Below are 22,672 nucleotides of genomic sequence, written 5' to 3' on the forward strand. Positions count from 1 at the left end.
CTACTCCCTCAGGCCCTAATATTATCCCATCTGTTATCATGCACATCCTTTCTTTCTCTCAGTCAGGCAGAGAATCTATCAGCTGATCCCACTCATCCTTTACTTCAGGATCACTGAACTCTCCCCATCGCAACAAACAATTATGTTTGTCCTGTGTCAAATTTAGCCTATTGATATATTGTCCCTGTACCTGTATAAATGGGCCCCACTGTTCTAGAATTTACCAAACTTTTCCAGTAACGTCTTCAATCCCGTATGAACTATACTGTCCCCTATTGAACAACATATTTTGTCGCAGAAGGCTGTACTGTCCACTGAGCACCTCTATGCCCCCCTCTGTACATTTAATGTCTATCTGCAGCTGACACAAAGCATCGCTGCCTAACAAATTCACTGGGATATGCTCTGATATTAGTATGGGCATATTTACATTTTTGTCCCCTATCTTAATCTCCACTGGAGCAGATTTAGATATATGCTGCACTTGTCCTGAGAATCCTATGGTCCTGACCTTTTCAGCGGACCAGGGGATATGACTGGCATCTTTTAGTCCTTCACAAGTGTAGGTGGCTCCAGTGTCTATCATCATTGGTATTACTTTGCCATTTATTTGAACCTGCAGCATCGTCTCAGCCTCAGACCCCTTACTCAACATTGGCATCTGAGGTCCCCCTTTAGGATTCTCTGGGCATCCCTAGAATAAACGTCCCTGGGCCCACGGGTTGATTGGACCCCGTGGTCTGTTATTCTGCACCTGCGGATTGCCACCCCTGCCTCTATTTGGCATTGGGCCCACAGGGCCTCCCGGATTAACCGGGCCTGCAGGACGTCTCGGGCTCTCCCCTTGAAAGGGTAGATTCGGGCAGACTCTACAGGTGTGTCCGGGCTGGTTACAGTTCCAGCACACCAGCCGGGGTGGCCTGTTCCCCAGTCCTTCCATAGACTGGGATCGCCTAATTTGTGGGAAATTAGGTGCCCTCTGATCACCTCTCTACCTATCATATCTACTGTCTTTGTTCCAATCAGGGACTGGAGGCCAATTGGTATCCTGGGGGCCCCAGCGACAGGAGACTGTCGGCTGTCCACAGGCTGCCCCCGGGGCTTGGGTCCGGAGAGACCACTGGTGCCTGGACTTTTTTCTTTTTAGCGGTCAGCTCCTCCAGCTGCATCTGATTCAATTTCTTTGTCAGTTCCCTCTCACGCTCTTTAGCACAGTCCTCCTCCTCTCTGTACAAGTCAATAGCATGGATCAGCTGCTCACGGTACTGCTCCTCAGGCATAGTAACGAGCCCCACAACCTGCCTGTATCCATCTAAACAACTTGCCGTTCCTTTATGCCCCTTACTTCCTTCATCCTTCTGTGTCACCTCACCTCTGAATTCCACCTTCTCCTCTATTACTGGAACTGACCCTTGTATGAAGGAGGGAGGGCTTCCACTAACGGGTACTGACTTTTATAAGACGGTGGCCATAATACTTCCTGCCTCATCTCTTCTTTCTCACCCCCCTTCTTCTCACTTAGTCCCTTTCTCCTCGCGTTCTGGTCCCTTCTCCAGGCCTCTCCCTTTGCTTTAAATAACCTCAGTACCTCCAGTTCCTCACTCCTTTTCTTTTTACGCCTTTCTGTCTTCTTATTAGCCTCATGATACTTTATCAGAGTCTCCATCTCCTCACACGCCGCCACATCCCATGTGCCCCCTTTAGGCCACTTAGTTACCAGGGCCTTTGTTCTATTCTCCCACTTTTTAGACATCTTTTCTATCCTTGCTTTAAGCAGAGGGTGCTCTCTCCCCAACTGCTGTACTGGTGTTTCTGCAGCCTTTACCAGGGCCTGCATTTTAATGCTTTTCTGCACTCTACTGTCACTTGAACTGTTTTCCTGTCTGGTATAAAAATTAACAAAGATCCTCACAGTCAACCTGTGCTCTATTCTTTGTTTTTTTTTTTTTTTTAAATAAGAATTCTCTCCCTGACTGTACCTGCTTCACCTTGATGTGTCACTGCCTCTAAATTATTTTCTACTTATTCCCTCTTCTAACTAAAACCTCTAACACTGCACCCAATTATCTATGGGCACACATATACCGAAGCCTCTTATCTATGAACTGTTGTTCTCTCACAAAGATGTGCGTTAATACCCTTTATCTCTAAACTTAGTCTCTATAATCCAGAAAATCTACTAATCACAACATTTCATTCAGAAACATTGTTTTAAGATTTGTCAAAGTTCTAAATTGACCAACCCGCACTTCCACTACTGTCAATTACTTTTTATTGAAATACACAAATGCTCTATCCAGTCCCCCTGCTAGCTTGATCTCTTCTAATTTTAGCTTCTCAAGCTTTTTTACCTTTACAGTACTTATTTCTGCTTTATGCACCTTTACTTTCAACTTATCCATTAAACATATACGTGGCCTTCCCCCGATTCAGCCCAGAACTGCATACATAATTATTTTCCCCACTTCTGCATAATATTTTCCAATTTAACTAAAGGCTCTCCAGGCCCTTTTCTCTCAGCATACCTTTAACACACCAGTCTGATCCAGCAGATGTCTAAAATCCCCACAACTTTTAATACTTAGGCTCTCTCTGGCTTTATCACTTTACCAATATTTTGTTTGCAATCCAACAGCACATTCACTAAAACATTTACTTTGCAACTTAATATTTTTGCATCACAACATAACAGCATTTGCATCACAATATTCAACAGCACTTTTTCCCAAAACATAAAACACATGGGCCCCTTCCTTAGGGCAACCCAACTTTTAACTTTATCAGAGCAAGGAGACCCCCCTCTCTTAGGGTGATGTCTCTGACTCACACTGATCCAAGAACCTGCAGCACAAACAATGGCCCTCTCTCAGGGCAGAACTTCTGAATCACTTTTACTACACAAGCTCTCTCTGGCCTTTCTCTACCGCAACTATGTCTTTACTTCAAAAACACAATATTTCTGCTCCACAAAAATGAATGAACCCCTCTCTTTAGGGCATAACAACAGACCCCCTGTCTCTAGGGGAATACAACTTTTACTTCACAGAACAGACCCCCCCCTCTCTAGGGTAGTGTCTCTAAACAACTTATTGACGCAAGGGCCTCCCAGGCCTCACAACAGTAACTCAAAAACCTTTAGCTTAGACTGTTCCCTCTCTCAGGGAATTACCTTTAAATCTCTATTTACCCTCCAAGGCCTCTTTGCCTTGAGACAATATCCCAAACCCTCAGATTAGACTGTCCTCTCTTTCAGGGTGCTTATTTCTGAGGGAATACCCACACGTGACCCTCCCTTTAGGGATTTCTCTCACATCACACACACACACACTGGGCCCACTGGATACTACACAAGCGGCCCTCTTAACTTTAGTTCTATTAGCCCTTACCGGGAGGTCCTGCCTGGCGGCTCCCCCGAGACACCCCCGTCTCCTTTTCCCTGTTCTATCCTCCTATCTTTTTATGCAATAATGAAAAACCTTTCTTATCCTTAGGGCGTCCCCTTCAGCACAGATGGGTGTGTTCTGGTTCTTCCGCTAGCTGGTCGCCTCCCAGGGTCTCTTCTCCGATCCTGTTCGTGACGCCAATGTATGTTGTGGTTTTTCCTTCTCCGCCAAATCAGAAGTCAGAAACCGCTGGTGTAGATCCAAATTCAGTCTTTATTGCAACAATGAACTTGCAATCAAGGCTGGACACTTAAAGTGTGTCCATTACTGTTTTATACCAATTTTTATACATTTTCTCATTGTGTAACAATATCTCACCACTTAAGCATCATCATTCCCTCAACCAATCACCATCATTGTTTTCTCCCTTAATCCACACCCCTATATGATAAGTTTTGTCAATCATCTCTTTTACTGTTTGGTGCCTCGGCTGAACATAAGGGTGACATGATCATCTCTACTCAGTGTTTTTTAAATGCCCAGCCGTGAACTTTTTGGTGAACTCAGGCGAATCCCTTCCTTCAGTAGCAAACCTTGGCAGCTTCTGCTTGTTGCAGATTGTCTGGCCAGGTGGTTGTCCTTCAACATAGTGATAAGCTGCAGCACTAATAAAGTACATATTCATACACTAGAGGCTAACAAAATGGCTAACAGATACAGAAACTTCTAAGCCCACACAAGGTGCTCATTTATACTTGTTTTTCGTCACATTGTGCACAGCAGTAATTGGTCTGCATTCTGTGAAGGTTACAAAGTCACTCTCTACACAATTTGCATCAGCTTCTTAAAAGAGTCCTAATGATTACATTCTCTATGCATTATGAAATGCTAAATAATATTCCATATATTTATGAAGTGCTAAATAAAATTCCATAGTACCCATATCGTTCAGCCCACATTTAACGCATATGGGGCCCATATTGTTCAGCCCACATTTAACCCATACGGGTTTGCCCAGATTCTGCCCATATGGGCCCCACATGGGTAAAATGTGAGCTGGGCCAGCCCAGATGGCCCATGTCTTTCCCATATGGGCCCCATATGGGAATGATATCTGGGCATATACTGTATATATACTTGTGTGGTTGAATGAGCTATTGGGACATTTTATGTCATGTTTCATGTCATGCTTTAAAGGTCTGTTTACACTTTGTTTCCTTTTAAGTTAAGAAGTTCGATATTTTTCGTATCAAAAGCCCCTTAAGTCCCATAGATTTTTTTTTACTGTGTGCGCACAAGTTATTTGGAAGGAACAAGTCAGCTGCGTATAGCTGTCATGTTGTAAGACGTTTATTTCAGCACACCACACTACGTTTGCTAGACCTGGCATTAGGATACAATAGGATACAACAGCCTTGCAATTAATATTACTGGAAGGAGTAAATACAACGCTGCCACGCACTACTTTGACATTAAGGCTGAGGTATACAGTCCGTGTGAATGGTCGCGACAGAGGTGAAGCGCCATGAACAATACAGTGGTACCTCGGCATACGTCTTTAATCCGTTCCAGATCCTTGGACTTATACCAAACAGTAATTAAAATAAATAGGTGTCAGTAATGACAAAAAATGTTAGGGGAACTCGGTGAGGCGAACAAATCAACAAACCGAGTAAAGTGACAAACATAGTATGTCTTGACGCAACCAAACCAAGCATCATTGTCAACAATATTAAAGATGCACAAAATATAGCCTGCGTGCAATAATTTGGGACCAAGTTATATAAGTTATTATATAGTACCTTTGATGAATTGTTCGAATATGATTCGGAAATTGATGGAATATGGGGTTGTGCATTCTCATATTGACACTGATATCTTGTTCGGTTGCATTAATACAGATTATGTTTGCCACTTTAATCGGTTTGCTGATTTGTTCGCCTCACCGAGTTCCACTAAAATTTTTTGTTATTACTGACACCTATTTATTACATTTACTGTACCTGTTTATTATAGTGTATTATTATGATTACCGATAATGAACGAAAAAAAAGTACTTTTCATGTCGCTTCACCTCTGACGTGACCATACACACGGACTGTAAAATTCAGCCTTAATGCCAAAGAGTTTGCAGTATATTGCAGGAAAATGAGCTCATGGTGTTGCTTGTTGACTGTAAATGAATGCTTTTCCAGTTCGATTTGTTTAGACGCCAAGACATAGTTTTGGTAGACATAGTTTTCATATTACTGTCGGCCTCAAACACAGAGTAAATTATCTTGTGTGCACACGATTTTAAAAAAAATCACCCTACATTGTAAAAAAAGAAAATGTTGAGAAAACTCAAATTATCTAGCCAATATGATGCAAGAGATTTTTGAGTTTTCTCAGCTTGTGTGTACCGTTGTTGACTTTACAAAGGTTTTCAAATTTAAACATGTTTAAAAGCGAAGTTCAGCCAACTTGGAGCTTTTTGTTTAGCTTATGATGATATTCTTTACACAATAACAAAGAAATGCTTTAATCTCATGTAGTTCTACCTTCAACAAATTTTTTTGTACCCTAAATTATGCAAATTGTTAGATGTAATTGCATTTAAATGTAAATTTACAGTGTAAAGAATGATTGCACAAATCAATGTCAGCTGAAACCCTGTTTCTCCCTCTTGCAGAAATTGGTGTTTTGAAACACTTGACACTGAGCAGAAACAAGCATTCAAGCTGAACCAGCAACTTGCACAAAAAAACCTTGCACTTCCACAAAACACACTTTCCACAAACAGCCCATTATCCCCTCCCAACACAAGACATTTCACAGTTTGTGATGTGGTCAGCTTTGTATGATTATCAATTGTCAAACTGTTTTAATATTTAAATTATACAGATTTTTCTCTGTTATATTTTCCTACTTGCACAAGGGGGGGGGGGGATTTTAATTAATAAAGTGCTTTGTGTGGCATCTCAATCCCAGGTCTCTATTTTACAATCTAAAAAAAAAAGCGGGAACTTAAAATCACTATATACAAATGTAACCTTTACCTGAGCATCAATGAACATGGACAGTGTGTGGCTCACTGGGCTAAGATGTGTTCAAACCCAGCCTCAGCATGTCTGCGGGTCTTTGAGCAAGGCCCTTAACCCCCAGCTCCCTGGGTGCCCCAACAGGTGGCTGCCTTTCGCAGACAGCTTGTTCTACAAAGAGCATAAAAAGAATTTCCCCATGAGGGACAATAAAGGTTAAGTTAAAAAATTAAATTATATGCACCTGTTTTAAACTGGCAACTGATAAAGCTGAGAAATGGGACTGCACAATGCAGAAATGAAAAAGGTTAAAACATGTCTACAAACAATTACTGCAAAAGCTTTGTTTTCAGAGCCCTGATGCGCTGTGAGCATCGAGACCCAAGCCCCAAAAAGATGGTTTGAATTGCTTCAAAAGTATATTTCATCGTTTTTGGATATGCAATGTTCATGGCATACAAAAGACCAAAGAGGTATGCAAAGGCAATTGAGAGGTCAGGTAGGTTGTGCAGAATGATGGATCCTTCCAACACAACAGCTACGTCTCGCACAGTTGATGTGGTGGAATCATCACCTTCATAGACAGTCAGCATGTCAACAGGCACACCTTGGACCACTGCATCCTCTGGGTCAGTGTCCTAAGGAAATCAGAGACAAGATTAAATACAAAGGAAAACAATTCATTACACTGATATTCTACCTTCATCATTAGTGCTACTGATTTTTCCATTCAGCTTGGGGCTGTTTCTGGAGAAAAAGATAGATGAGAGCAAAAAGTAATCCAGTAGAGTATCTGAATTAATGTTATTGAAATTGTATTTGTGGTTGGACAGCATTCATGCAGGAAGAAGCAGACAACATGGGGATAGGAATGGTGCAGAAGTTTGTGCAGAAGTACATGCAACCCTGTACATTTCGCACTGTCACAATCCAAAGAAGACAGAGACTATAACATAACTGCCATTAGCAATTAGCATACCAGTTACCAGAAGTAGTAAATTCCAATCCTTTCACCAAACCTATCTGGACCAATGAACTGCAATAATGGAAAGAGCTTTTGAGCATTTTAAATGAACATCCTTGAAACACCTGGGGATGTGTTCCGCAAAGTGTATTATGCAAAAAATAAGCATAAGCTATGAAATCATACCCTCACTGGTAAAACCAGTGTTACATTTTGCATATCTACTAAACACAAGCACCATCACTTACCAAACACTTTAGGGTGTAGATGGGCAGGCCTCTCAGAGCTGCTGTCTTTCGTTGAGACACAATGTCCCTTGTCTACAGATTATGCCCAAACACAAAATTCTTATAGTGTGATATTGAAGATAATTGGACATTTTATTTCTACAAATTAAGAGTGCTGTAGTTATGAAATGCAAAACTTTTGTTTGTTTAGCTGTTACCAACATTTCTACTTAGAAAATATGTAGGCTTATACAGTGCCATTTGAAACTGTGAAATCTTTGGAATTCTGGTTTTCTGTATTTGGTCATAAAATGTGATCTTATCTTCATCTAAGTCATCAGCATAGACAAACACAATGTTCTGAGTCTCTGAATTAAAAAATTGACAATGCTAGTGGCAAAAGCAAGTGAACTGCTTTCCAAAAAAAGCATGCTGTGCGTCAAAAATTTACCAAAGACCACCTTGACATTCCACAATGCTACAGGGAGAATGGTTTGTGGACTGCTGAAACATAATTAATTGTGCGAAAACAGTACTGTATGGCACCGAAAGGGCACAATTAAAGGATCTGCTCTATTTTGAAGTTCTGTTGGTGGAGCATCATGATTTATGTCTGCTTTGATGTCTCAGGTACTAGACAACTTCATCACCGTGTAAAAAAGCAATTCCCAAGTTCATCAACATTTCAAAAGTATAATTACCTTAACCAATACAGCTGCTATGGAACATCATTCCCAAAGACATTCTAAGAACATGGCTGAACTAAAAGAATGGACAAAAATACCTCCTGAACTTTGGGCAAGTCTGATTTGGTTATGAGGACCCCTGGCTTGAGGGTAGGTTCAGGATTAATCCCTATGGTTCACTTGTGCGACCAATGGGTGTTTTCACTAAAGACAAGAAACATAATCATTTCTTTTGTGCTACTGCTTGCCTTCACTAGTAAATTGGATGAAGATCACGTCACATTTTATGATCAAATAATGCGAAAAACCAGGCAATTCCACATACTTCTACACATAGGAGGCACTGTATACTTGTGTACTGTAACCTTTACCCTAAAAATGTCAGGCAAAGGAGCACTTGAGATTGAAAGCTAACAGCTTTGGTGGGAACGGCTCGTGGTTGCGCAAAATACCAATTGGTCAAGGCTTGGAAATTGATGTTAAGCCCAGTCATTTTTTGCATGAGCATACTTATACAGGGGTAGAATTACTTTGTTCGGGGGGCACAGCAATGTTTGCCTTTTATCCCCTCAAATATAAGAGGGCACTAAGGCATTTTCGCGTAGGTTCGGAGGGCACCAAGGCAATCAAGAATTACTGGCCAGGGCACCGAGGCAAAAAGGTATATAGCCAGACGCATGAAATATTTAGCATTCTGACATTTTCTAGGGCAATAAATGCATTAGCACCCTGTGAAATAGTGTTAGACTAGCTATTGAAAAAAAGATGCTGTTGCCTTCATTCACCTACTCAGTAATGACGAAATGTTTTATGAAAAAAAACATAACCAGCTATTGTCAGTGATAAAAACTTTAATTTAATGAACATTTTTTTTTACTGAGACATTGAACACTAACATGACTAACAGAACTTCAAAATAATGCACGAGTGACCATATTCAAGCCAACTAACTTTTTAAAACTAACTAGACCGACTGTCCCGAGCCACTCGCTAACTGTCCCGCCCAGTGCCGCGAGCCACTACAAACTGTCCCGTGACAGCAGCTGCAGGACAGTACAGTTTATGCTCTAACTCCTTCTCCGTTTTCACTTCAATTCAGTGCACATCTGGTATCAATTATTTCAATCTTCTATTAATTATTACAGTCTATTATAAATTATTACAACGTCAAGTAATGACAGATAATTTCCATAACAATAGATGCGGTATGATTGGGAAAGACATGCATAACCAGCGAAATTACCTAAAAAAATCTGGTTATTTTCAAATGAACTTCTAAACCTTCTCACCCTCCCTATTCTATGAACATGTTGCTATTAGTTTCGGAGGGAGGTAAGCATCGGCTAGAATAGCCGCTCTGAATAATTTAACCATGGAGGCGTGGCTAACGTAAAATTATGGGATGCGCTTATCAACCCAGACATCATGGACATGGCGACAGAGAAGTAAAAAACGGAAGAACTTGTTCTTGATTTCATAAGTTTATTGACTTTATTATGATCTAAACATACACAATAGGGCACAAAGGCAACTGAGGAAGAGGGCACTGCAAGTATCTGCCGGCAAGAACTTGTAAATATTCAGGGCAGCACGGCAAATTGCTAAGGCACAGCGGCTATTGCCGTTGATGCCGTCGATAAATTCGATCCCTGCTTATAGCTTCAGGCACTTTACTACCTCTTCATCAAGCTTATCCAGGAGGTCTTCCATCACTGGACCAAATGCTCCCTTCCTTGTCCGATAGAGTCTTAATAGACGAAGCACATATTTGTCAAGGGATGCACGGAAAGTCACCAGGAGGTCCTTACTTGTGATACGATGAAATTCTTCATATATCTGAAAACAATGAACAGCATAACTTGATAACCTTTGAGTCAGGGTTTGCCAACAAAGAAAGTGAATGTAAGAAGTCAAGTGAAATGTACTATATTCTAGCCAAGCATTAAAAAAGACAATAATCCAGAATAAATACAACAAACACAGAATAGGCTACAGGGGGCAGGAACTCACAGCACAGTGTAGGACCTCTACATTTAGCCCTCCCCCCCCCCCAAATTGTCATTCCATGACTTCTTGCAACCTACCATTAAAGAAAATCGTGTATTTGATGCCGCACATTTGGCGTAGTGGGTAAGGAAGCCAACATTGTGGGTTTGATTCTTGGCTGCCACCGTTGTGCCCTTGGGCAAAGCACTTAAACCTAAGTTGCTCTAGGGGAGTAATTGACAATTGTAAATCACCTCGGATAAAATTGTAAGCTAAATGCATAAAAAAAATCAATTTGTGCTGACGTTACTGCCATTCTATATTTGTAACAACAATGTCTAAAAGGAGGTAGAGAGAACTATCAAAATCTGTGGCAAATCAAAAACACAAACCATTATATTGCAGTCCATTTCCAGGAAAATGGGTGTCTGAATTCCATGACATTTCAAGGTTTTCCATAACCGTGGGAACCCTGTCTCTAGAACGAGCATTTAAATGCAAGTAAAAGCATGAGGAAAGCCTTACCTCCTCCAGAGAAAACAGCGCAGGCTATCTCTCCTGGATCTCTGACACCATAGGCTGCATCTCCACAATTTCCTTACGTCGTAGGGAAAAGGTCAGCTCCATCTTCTGCATTCTCTCTGCCATGTTCCTTTTATTTTTTTAAATTCTTCAACCAGAGCAAGCCACTCCTCTTCAAGTGAATAATCATCATGGTGATCTGGGTAGTCTGGGACGTGGTTGACTTCTCCCCATTTGGCCTTTTTGAGAGTGAATGGGCCATTTTCCCCATCTCCTCATCGCCTTTTCCTGTTCACTTCTACCTCATTGCAGCCTGCATCACGCAGTTTTGCCCTGAAGTTTCCAATCTTGTACCTGAGACTCGTTAGCCATGAATCACAGCCCGTTATGCTGTCTTTGTCCCTCGGGCATGGATACTTGAGAACCAGAGCAGATGCAACTGAGGCTACTTCATCTTTCTCAGGGTAGCCAGCTCGGAGTTCAAAAATGGCCTGTGCAAGTTTATCCAAAATTTCAGTTTTGACATCTCTTGTTACCTCAAGCGCCTTTTTTGTCTTTTCATAGATCTCATTTCCTTTAAGCAATTTTAGCTCAACATCATATGAGAGCTTTGGGATGGGGAATGGAGAGGGCCATTTAATGTCCTGTCTTAATCTGCTCTTGACAGAATCGCTAGAACTACCCTGAGTCTGGAGAGAGCTGCTAGGCCTAAAATCATCTGAATGAACACTGGCTGTGTCCAAGGAGGAGACTGATCCACTAATGGAATGGTCAGATGGGTTACAAGGGGTTGAAGGGAGGGAAGAGTTCCATATAATATGTAGGACTGCACATCCCTCTGGCAATTCAGACATTGTGGTCAACAGGCATAAAGCATTTCCAAAATCAGAATCTTCAAATTGGAGTGTGAAATCGTTCTCAAGTTGGAGTCTCTCTTTGAGTACCTCAATTAGCTAGTCCACAGATTCTGGTATTTCTGCCAGTTGGAGTCGTCTGGCTTCTTTGGGGGAGAGGACTACCCGAAGTAAAGTCTGGAAAGAGAGGCCAAAAAGCAGAAACTAGATTCAGCATCAACTACAATGTTACTGACAATTACAGACCACCTGTAGTGAAAACTGCTGGCAACCTACTGTACCATTATCAGTTGATTTAGTTGAGGAGGAATGTTGTTGCAGTCACCATAAATTTCCCACCGACTTTATATGCTTGTAGAGGATGGTAATCCGTCAGTGCATCTGGAACCAGGTATATCATTTCCAAAGAGTGGTGTGAACAACTTCATAAGATCTGAAATGTTCAATGTACCATGAAGAGAGCCTTTTATACATAAACATCACTTTCTCTATGTGGACAAGAATGAATACAATCGTATGGAATTCTGGTAATCCACTACACTGCCCAGAAGATAAAATCATGCCCTCTGCATACTGTGTACCATGTAGGTGAATCATTTTAGACAGACACACTGTGAAGATGTACCGTATTTGCCGATGTATAAGACGACTGGGCATATAAGACGACCCCCCCAACGTTTCCACTCAAAATATAGAGTTTGTTATATACTTGCCGTATAAGACTACCCCCTCTTCCGCACACCTTCCACACACCAAATAAAACGGAAAAGAACATCAGATTTGATTTCAACATGTTAATTTATATTCAAATGCTTATGACATGCAGGAAAACTGTCACAAGGCTGTATGTTATCAAACATGTACAGTAAACATAAAACAGTGCAAGTTTATTAAACGTAATTCACTAAAGACAACACACTCCTCTCCTCCTCAGCGCAAGCAACACTCCAAGTGGACCCTATGGAAGGGTAGATGCTTCTCAGGAACACAGGCAGGCAGCCCACAACCCAGAGGGACTCTGGCAACACACTGTAGAAGACAAGAAGAAAAACAGCGGGCACCACCTCCTCGTGTAAAACCTTTTTAATAGATCCGTAAATCAGAGATAAAAATGATACTCACAAACATAGGAGTATGACAGGCACATCAAAAGTATAAACACTGGATCAGCAAAACCACGGGATAGGTAACATGTTTCTGGGGACACGCCCCCTTCGTCAGACCTTGCTGAGCTCCCAAAGGAATGTTCATAAATAGTGTGAGGGTGGCTAAGACCCCTCCCCATCCTGTATTATTGTTGGGTTGAAATTGTATATATATTATCACTCACGTGTATTCTCAAGGATGCATAACTTGTTCCATGTAGCACCTGTGTAAATGCTCAACAGTAACTTTCTATCACGTGCAGCAGACGAGGCCACCTCTGACGCACGTTCTGTTGTTCCTGTTCCCACTCCCACATTCCCATTGGTTCCATCCCATTCTAAAATGTTGTTCACACCCACAATGTAACCTGATATCAGTATGTTTACCTTATAGTATAAATAAATTCTGTCGAGGGGCCACACCTTTGTAGCTCACACTGAGGTGGGGTTACCCTTGCAGCAAGTAAATCAGCGCGTGTCTCATACTCTGTGGGCCAGCAGCCGGGGGGGGCTGATCACTCTCCCCGACATAAATCTTGGTCCTTCGAGCCGGATTCACAAACCAGTGATCCGTGGGGATCGGGAATCCTGAGGACATCACCAGGGCGCCGAGAGGAGCGACACCGAAGTCTGTCGACAGCCGCTCGTCTAAGACGGGTCGAGAAAGTCCTGGAACGTGAGAATTCGTGACCAGGCCGGTGGTTAGGACTGCGCTCGACGCCTGGTGATGCCTGACGGACCCCGACCGTCGTGACTGACCCCAGAGGTGAGACGTTTGGTTATATTTCGCCGAAAGGAAACAGTTTGGTTATATTTCGCCGAAAGGAAATAGTCTAAATTTGGTTATATTTCGCCGAAAGGAAATAATCTAAATTTGGTTATATTTCGCCGAAAGGAAATAATCTAAATTGGTTATATTTCGCCGAAAGGAAATAGTTGAATTAGAATTGAATTGACCTGTTAATTGACAAAGGCTAGAGTTGGCCGTAATCAACAGGGTATGAATGTTTGTGTGAATGTGGAGGACTAAGTGATTTATAGAATCCTAGGCTGATTCTACCAGTCCTGTTGTTTCTTTGCCTGAGAAGAAAGACGTACTGGTGATTGGGAGATCAAGGACGGGTTCCATCCCTGAAAACTGACACCGCTGCACAGATAGTGTGCAGTAGAAGGCCGTGTTAGTGTCCTCTCCCGAATCTCGTGCCAGAGAATTTCTGCTCAGGACCCTTGTAGTAATAACAATAGACAAGTAAAAGGATGGGAAAGGGGCAAAGTAAACAGCCATCCTTAGAGGGAGATGAAAAGTTTATGGAAGGATATGTAGAAGGAGCAGGGACTATAAGTAATCAAAGGTGGAGAAGAAAGCATGGGTTTGGAGGAAGCCTCCATACGTCAGACATTCTCAAGTTACAAAGTGATTTAAAACTAGAAATGTTGCGCACTAAAAATAGCGGAAAGTTGGACAGACGGAAGAAGGAGTACAAGCTGTCAGAAAAATGGTTGGAACAAAGTAAATTAAGAGAAGCAACTAGACAGGAAAGAAAAGGAAAAAGGAAAGAAAAACTTGCAGCCGTAGCACTAGTCACTCCTGATGAGGAAAGTGCAGCAAAGACCACACGTAGACTGAAAACACCTACCGCTCCTCCGCTGTCGCAGCAGACATCGGAAGCAGCACCAAAAGACAAGCTGATAGCAGCGCCTAGAACGCTGACACCACATTCTGCTCCATTAGCGTCATTGGCACCAGAATCTCCTTTCCATCCAATGGTGACGCGAAGCAGGGATCCTTCACTGTATCCAGTGAAAGACTTAGAGTCATGCAAAACTAAATTCCACCCCAGTAGTGAAGACGGGGCATCAACCCCAGAGTTCCAATGCCCCATGGTGGAAGTCGCGAATCCTGATAGGGGGCAGGACGGAGCAGGTCCCGAAACAATGTTAGTGTACAGACCCTGGACAGCTGAGGATAGGTCAGCTGCTTTAAAAGGGATACCCCCTGTTGAGGAAGGTGTAGGAGAATTTTGGGAAGCGGTGTTAGAACTTCAAGGCAGTTTCCACCTAAATGGGAGAGAAATGTTCCAGTGCCTGAGGCAACTGTTTAATCACAAATGGGGCAGAGTTGCAGGAGATTTCACAGGGCATGCGCACGACGGAACACCCCTCCCGCATGATTCATCCGCCCTGAGACACAGCCTAAGGCAGCTAGAAGAAAGAGTCAGAGAAAGATTTTCAAGGAGAGCAGATTACGGTAAAATCTCACAATGCAGACAGAAAGAAGGGGAAGAGCCAGAAGACTTCCTAGACAGATTGAGACCAGTTTTCAGAAGTAATTCAGGCATTCCCCCAGATAGTGATGAGGCCGGAGTATACCAACAACAATTAAAAAGGGCATTCCTTGTCGGCCTAAACCCTGAACTTAAACGGTATATAGATAAACATTGGGTCCATCAGAATACAGGCTCAGTGCAGCAAGCTATAGAGTACGACCAGCATGCACAAAAAGCACAAAAACAAAAGGGAGAAGCGACCTTCGCAGCCTCTGGCGATACAATCGCAGTAGTCTATTCAGGCCCCCAGAGCAGGGGAAGTTACAGAGGCCGAGGTAGAGGTCGAGGTCGAGGAAGAGGTGGTAGGCCAGAAAACTCGCCTCAGTATGATAACAAATGCTGGAATTGTGGAAAACCAGGTCATATAGCTAGGCTAGGCCTGGACGATATGGCAAAAATTTATATCACGATATATTTCTTAATTTTGGTCGATACGATATAATTCCGATATCGATATGGACAATATTAAAAAGCCTCAGGAAAAAACTGCCGAGGACACGCACAATGGTTGTCTGCAAACTGAATTTGCAAAGTCTATAATACCTCCAGGCTCCTCCTATTAAAATTATATAATTTTTTTTTTAAATAAAAACAGTACAAAAAAAAAAAGGTTCACTTTTTATTTGTATTTAGCCTTTACAAACAAGAAATGTGAAATAAACTATCAAATAAATAAAACTCTCAGACTCAGCTTATTAACAATAATATATTTCCATTTAAACTAGAACAGGCTGATTATTCATATACAGTCGAACCCGGTTATGTCGCCGGCCTAGGGGGTTGCCAAAAAGCGTCGAGATAACCGATGATCGAGATAACCGAAAACCAATATGGCAGCACTATATTAGCATGTGCTTGAAATGTATTTATGTGCGTTAATAACTGAGAATGTACATGCACGGGTTTTTGGCATTGCCGCGATTTGTTTGACGCGATCGGCATGCTATAAATATGTACATACATCGGGGCCGGTTCTAGACATGCATATATGAGGGGGCAGACAGAAATGTGAAGGGGGCACATGGTGGCGACAAAGGCAGGAAAGGGGTGGGGTGGTGCTCTGGATAACTGTTTTTGTCATGTAATTGGATTGCACTTTGTCAGGCCTCTGCCCTAAGACCTGTCCAACTTGGGTGTCCCACCTGAAGGCTAAGCTTCTGCTGGTGTAGCTCTTAGGGTCACTGAGGCACGCAAAGCCCCTGACCACAGTAAGGTGGCAATCCCTCAGGGGGAAAACTGAAAAGTAAAACAAAAAATAAAATAAAATATTCCTCATCAGATTAAAAACAAGACATTTACCTTAATTGGATGGCCTATATCAAACATATTTGAACCCAACAAAACACTTTTCACTATTGCCAATATTACCAAAACTAAAAAGGGTAGGCTAAGTTATGAAAAAGAAAAAATCAATTCACCGAGTCTTGAAATATAAAACTGAAAAATAGGATCGGTCAGGGTTCATTTCACTACATGTTGTACTTGTTATAACTATGTATGTGACGAATAAAGAATCTTGAAATCACAACGAACAAGTCGCTCAATGAGAATGAATGACGTAACCGACTGGCTAAGCTGCTTCTAGCGCCAAGGTGGTTCAAATGGTACGATCCACACTAGGGGTGTCTAAAATCGTTTTACATAAAATTTTCCTACAAGGTGAGGTTCTTTCTTAACATTTTTCTTGTTGTTTTTTTTTTTTTAATACCCCCCCCCCCCCAAACTGCTATTTTTGTCTATTTGGGGGGGTCTTGATCGGGGGGTACTGGGGGGTACAGTACCCCCCGATCAAGACCCCCCCAAATAGACAAAAATAATTCGAACCATGATCTCACTAGTCACTATGATTTTGACGAGAGAGATTGCTGTTTCCTCCAAACCTACCGCAATCACGCAGCTCATTTCGCTTTGCCCTGCCTACTGAGAAACTGGCTCATTTGCATACTAACAGTGATTGGATGTTTAGCTGGGGGGAGGGTGAGTGGGGGATCTGCCGAGTGCTGCATGAGCCCGCGCACATACAGAACGCGGAGGGAAAGAGCGAACAAGAAGTGAAACTTATCATCTCGTTTGTGCCTTTTTCAGTGGATTTTTCAGCTACTGTAGTAAATCTTGTCCATATTCAGTTTGTGGGTAATTATTATTTTCTTCCTCAACTTCTAAAAGTTTGATTTAAGGGGGCAGGACGTTTGCTTAAGGGGGCATTGCCCCAGCGTAGAGCCGGCCCCGACATACATGTTGGCTAACAAAAGGCATACCACCAACTAACAGCAGAGATTTACCAGTATACAATAAAAACCACCGTCGTTTCTTGATACAAACCTTTAATTATATTCTCCAACATTGAAAACACAAAGATCGCTCACAAAATCACAAAAAACCTGCGGGGTGTACTGTAGTTCGTTTTCACAAAAAGCTAACCAGTGTCAAAATTAAATTCATCAGTCATTTCCCTCTGACGCAGCTCTGAAAAGTATCATACACGTGGTTACTATGGTTTCTTTACAAAGTCTAAAATGCTTTGTTGCTTTTGCTTTTAACAGTCTGCATGAAAACAAATGCTTCAATATTATTTATGCTGTCTAAAAAAGTTTTACCTGGATCACGTTTCACAGCTGCGTTGTTCAGCAAATTACCATGCGAATGCGATTTGAATACGCGCTGTTTAGCACTTGTGATACATTTTTAAAAGCCGGTGAATATATATAATATTCAAATGTATATCGAAATATCGGAAATGTGTTTAAAAATCGTATCACCGTTATCGAAAAAAATTATATCGCGATATATATTGATATCGAATTATTGTCCAGCCCTAGAGCAGATAGCAAACTAAAATCATTTTCAAGCCACACAAACTGCACTTTTTTCCTTTTCTGGCATAACCTATATTTGGCTGCTTTTGTGATTAACACACAAAAATTAAACCACCTCTGAATGGACAAGTGACATTTGTGAAGAGACCCACATACACTCCATTTCACCTTTTGGGGGCTCTCGTTCACAGTCCCTTCAACCTCAGATACCAGGAATTCCCCCTCCTCTTTGTTACCCTCTTCGACTCCCTGCTGGGAAGGTTTCTGGTTTGTGTGGCAGCTGGTTTCACTGCAGGAAGGAGTCTGCTGAAACCAAAATGAAATTAAACACTGAGACAGTGCCAGTTAGTCAGTGTGTTGTAATGCACAGCCAGCAACAGCTTGAGTTGACCACAAACAGACCCTCCTTCCCTGGTCTGTGGCATACGATTCTGACCCCACAGCAGGGGTTTCGTTCTGATCGGACCACCAGAATACAGATTGGAAAACTCCTGGATGCTGAAGACACAAATGAAGACTTCAGGCAGACTGCGTCACCGTAGGGTATATCCATAACGCTCCTACTTAGAGTTCTGGTCATCTATAGGCGCTTTCAACATCGCTCGAACTATTTCCGGAACCAGATCCTTTTCCCAGAACCAGTTACCTTTGTCATGTTTACACTGTAAGAACGCAGCACAATTCTAGTTCTTTGGAGGCAGTTCCAGAACTCTTTTCTAGTACCTACTCCTGATTTGCTCAAACACAAACTACTGGGGAGGCACTTAGAGCGATTAACTTGCTGAATGGTCAACCACAAGCACCAGCACAAACTTGGAAGTTACAAATAAGTGCAGAAAATGAGATGCAGCAGAGCAAAAATTGAGCAGACACAATTGGGGTACAAAAATAATTCCATTTATGTATCAAGTAATACATTTTTTGCTTGCATCTCCAAACGTCTGCATCAGAAATTTCTATCACTACCTAATATAGTTTTGTCAAAAAAGGCCGGTAGTGAAACTTGCCATCGCTTACTAGCAAGACAATGTTACATATTTTTTTTTATTCTGCGGAGAATGAAAGCTCGATCTGCTGGCCAGATTTAATAAAAATCATGAACATGCCATGGGTTATATTACCAAAAATATAGATAAAAGGCAGTGTCTTGTTTTGATCACGATTGAGCACCCAATAAACTGACAACTAACTAAAAGGACTCATCCAGCCTCCGTTATTTTGGAATGGCGGTAAAGTTTTGTATGAAGATTATGTGCAACGTTAAACTTACAAACTTTTTGCACCTTCCATGCTTCAGCAAAAAGGTCCTAGTTCCTGATGCGTGTTGTGAAAGCCATACACAAAAACGGCCTGGAGATACAAAAGTTCCTGGCCGAGACAGCCCAGGAACTTATAAACCAAAGGTCCCTGAACTTCAGTGTGAAAGTGCCTTGTGCTTGAACGACACAGACGAATGCCTGATGCTGTGCCTGAAGAAATCACCCGTCACAGTGGGAGCCCTCCAACTGGCTGTTTCACCTCATCTCACCTTGTTGCCCGGGCTCCTCCTCAGAAGGTGAAGAATCCACTTCTCTGAATCGCTGCGTTTGTCAACGCCCGGACTTTCCGCCACCCTCCTGGTTCGGTTTCTTCTCATGAACACTGGGGTGATGGGATTCAACCCTAGAGAAAACACAGTTGCGGACCACTGCACTCTTGGTACTCGTCCAAGTCTAATGCCGGAGCCTGAGGCCTACCCATATCCAACATGGCTTGGTGGTTCGTCTTCATGTTCCTGTAGTGCACCTTCTCGCATCTCTGCAGCCGAACCCACTCAGCCTCTGAGAAATAGGCCCGGATATCTGAGAAATCCTCCTGCATGGGGACAGGGCCTTTCATGAAGCTGCTTCATGCTTTACAGAGCAGGCACACCACCACCAAAAAGCCACTGCACCCACTGGCCATGTCAGATATAACAGGCTGTCCTCAGTTTTAGCTGCCAGTTCTCCCCCAATTGCCTTACCTCATCTGACAAACTCATGCCCAAAGTCCTTTCTATCTTGTGCGGCGACCAAGTCCACGTTCCCACCTGAAATGTGTAACAAAATGTCAAATATGCAGAGGGGGGTAGGGGCGCACTACACTTAATCAAGTAACTTGAGGAAAAAATAATCTACTTTCAATGTAATAAGTGAATATTCTGCAGTCTTACTTGAGTATATCTGCAAAATGCAATGCCTACTCTCCTGCATCTCACCTTTTGTCGACTTAAGGCTGTTACCAGTGGTATTCAGCCACCCCATCAGTATCATCCCCCCCCCCCCTCCCCCTAATGTTCCATGCAAACCACACCCAAGATCGATTTCACTGGGTAACAGTATGAGAGCACTAATTCAAACTGCAGCGTGAATGTATTTCGCAGTCCACTTTTTTCCTTGACATAAGGGAAAGCCGGGGTCCCACCAGACAAAGAAGCCTACTCCGGCTAAGAATAACTCAGTTTAACTGACAGCAAATGTAATTGGGCTCAGATAGGGAACACATGTGTAAGGAATCCACTTGCAGAGTCTTGTTTCAGCAAAATGGTGGTTTATTGAACAGTACAATATAATGTAATACAGTGTAGACATACACTGGGTATTGAAAGGCAGCTCAAATACAAATTAAAGGACAGTTCTTGATCCCCCTTTATACCCCAACAAGGTGTAGGTGTTGTGAGTACATTTGCATATAAAGAGCAACCTCCAGCAGTGTGAGGATCCTGAGGCAGGGGCAGGACAGGACGGAGACTTCCCATTAGAGCAAATGGTAGCTCAGCCACTGTAAATGTAATTACTTCCTTATCACCCTAATGGCACCCACTGGAACACCAAATCTCTCCCTGACCTCCCCCACAATCATAAATTGCTAACACTGTCTGTATTCAAATGATCAACCAAGAACATTGGAGGATCTTTACTGCTTTTCCTTACACAGGATTAAACTTGGGTTTAACCTGAGACTTGATACTTGGTAAGGAACGATTTTCTTCACTTACACCAGCTCCAATGATCTTAGTTCGACTCCCAAATTTTACTTATTCAGATGATGCAATACAAAATACAGCTGCCATTGTCAATAAAAACGTGCTAGCGGCACACAAGGTTTTTTTTATTATATATAATAATTTTATTTTTTGCCAAGTATGGTATTTATTTTACATAAAAAAACAGGAAATGCTGTGTGTGTGTGTGTGTGTGTGTGTGTGCGCAAAGCAGCCGGTATTTGTATCTGTATTTGTTGAGGGGGGAAAGTATTTGTATTCGAGTAAAATTCAAAATAGGCGTAAAAATCCAGTTTTTTTGCGTTGCACTTCTAATTTACGTTACAGTGCAAGTATTCTTTAATTATATCCATTATAATAATTATGGATATGCAGTAGACAGAGTAACTTAAACGTACCATATAACTCCTACAAGTGCATACAATTCGACACAACTACACAAGCATTGTTTTAACCTTTTTAACCAAACGTTAACGTTACTCTGTCAACAGCCTATTGTCTAAATTACCGAGCTAACAGAGCTACGTAAAAAGAGCGAACATGAGAGCACCTGACTGCAGACGTCAATAATGCAGCGTAATGGAATAATCTCCCGATCAAACTCCGCTTCCCGAAAGTTATAAACTGCCTCCGGAACCCAGTTAAGGTACAAAAATAGTGATACAGTTAAGTCTTTTTTTCGCTCAGCCGAGCCTTCTCTGTTGCTGTGTGGAGCAGCCTGTGTCAGTCACCTCTTTTACTGCCCCCCCCGACTCCTGAACTCACTCACTCACTCATCCGGGCATGCACTGCGGTCTCAAGAGGAAACGCAGCTTTTTGATATAAAGTTTTTCTTGTTCCCGAATACAAATATTTTTTAAAGTAAAAAACACATTATTTGTGTCTTTCCGAATACCGTATTCGGGTTCGGCTCCACCCCTAATAGCCCAAAGTTAGGAATACTTTATATATATCCCACGTATTTATACAAAGAACCACTTAACATCCTGCTGTTAGCCAATGATTATCTATACTGTGGTTTTCCCGTGCTGTTTTTGATTGTCAAAAAGGTATATGGTCTTTTATTTCCACAGTTTGTGTTTGTTTTATTTGGAGAGCATATTTTAATCTTAGATTTGATTTTTTTATCTGTGCTGTTGATTAGAAAAGTCCGCAACTGTAAAGCTTGTTAATAACCAATTCCGATTTTGTAAACCAACAAGCTACTCCAGTAGTCTTTTTTTCTAGATACTTTTACTCTCATTAAAGTAGTGAGATTGTTGATTACTTTTACGCCGACTTCAGTTTATAAAATAATGAAGTAGCTGTACTTTTACTAGAGTACCGAATTCGACTACTCTACCAACTTCTGCAAACATACAAGCATGTTTTCCGTAACTAAATCATGTCTCCCGGCGGAATGCGAAACTAGCTAGCTACATTAGCAGTCACAGCTACGAACCCATCCCCCACAAACGCCTTACCGTGCCACAAATGCCTGTGTTTCCCCAAACAGTATTTTCCTGTTCAGTCGTGAGTAAAACCACGATTGAAATGTCTGGTGACCGCTGCAGCCTGGCGGAATAATTAGAATTGCCAGGAGGTTCTCCACTAGAGGGCCGGAAACACGTGATCTTCACAAGCGAGTCCAGACATGACGTTATGCAAACTACGCCATGGAGGCAGTACCAGATATCACATGATCTCCACACACAGCCCGGACTTGTCAGTGGGAGAGTGT

The 22,672-nt window shown here is 42.1% G+C and overlaps 2 protein-coding genes and 1 long non-coding RNA gene across 4 annotated transcripts in view; all 3 read right to left on the minus strand.

Annotated features, from left to right (window-relative positions):
• LOC111836354 (uncharacterized) overlaps positions 1-22,672 on the minus strand; it is a 356,103-nt gene that overhangs the window by 128,537 nt on the left and 204,894 nt on the right. The gene's annotated exons all lie outside the window — the stretch shown is intronic.
• On the minus strand, positions 7,221-15,466 carry LOC140581281 (uncharacterized). Of its 2 annotated transcripts, XR_011984339.1 has the most exons (5): positions 12,356-15,466; positions 11,924-12,075; positions 10,792-11,819; positions 10,365-10,490; positions 7,222-10,116 (listed from the first exon to the last, which is right to left on the minus strand). It is a non-coding gene; the product is annotated as an uncharacterized lncRNA (long non-coding RNA). The 2 variants fall into 2 exon arrangements; XR_011984338.1 differs by having other exon boundaries at positions 7,221-10,116; positions 11,924-15,466.
• Positions 17,410-22,554, minus strand: LOC140581274 (uncharacterized). The gene is made up of 5 exons (XM_072703441.1): positions 22,416-22,554; positions 19,933-19,998; positions 19,667-19,784; positions 19,459-19,592; positions 17,410-18,236 (listed from the first exon to the last, which is right to left on the minus strand). The coding sequence occupies exons 2-5, from the start codon at positions 19,948-19,950 to the stop codon at positions 17,889-17,891; spliced, it is 618 nt and encodes a 205-aa protein (XP_072559542.1). The 5' UTR covers positions 19,951-19,998; positions 22,416-22,554; the 3' UTR covers positions 17,410-17,888.

This window comes from Paramormyrops kingsleyae, chromosome 20, assembly GCF_048594095.1.
Source record: "Paramormyrops kingsleyae isolate MSU_618 chromosome 20, PKINGS_0.4, whole genome shotgun sequence".
NCBI lineage: Eukaryota > Metazoa > Chordata > Actinopteri > Osteoglossiformes > Mormyridae > Paramormyrops > Paramormyrops kingsleyae.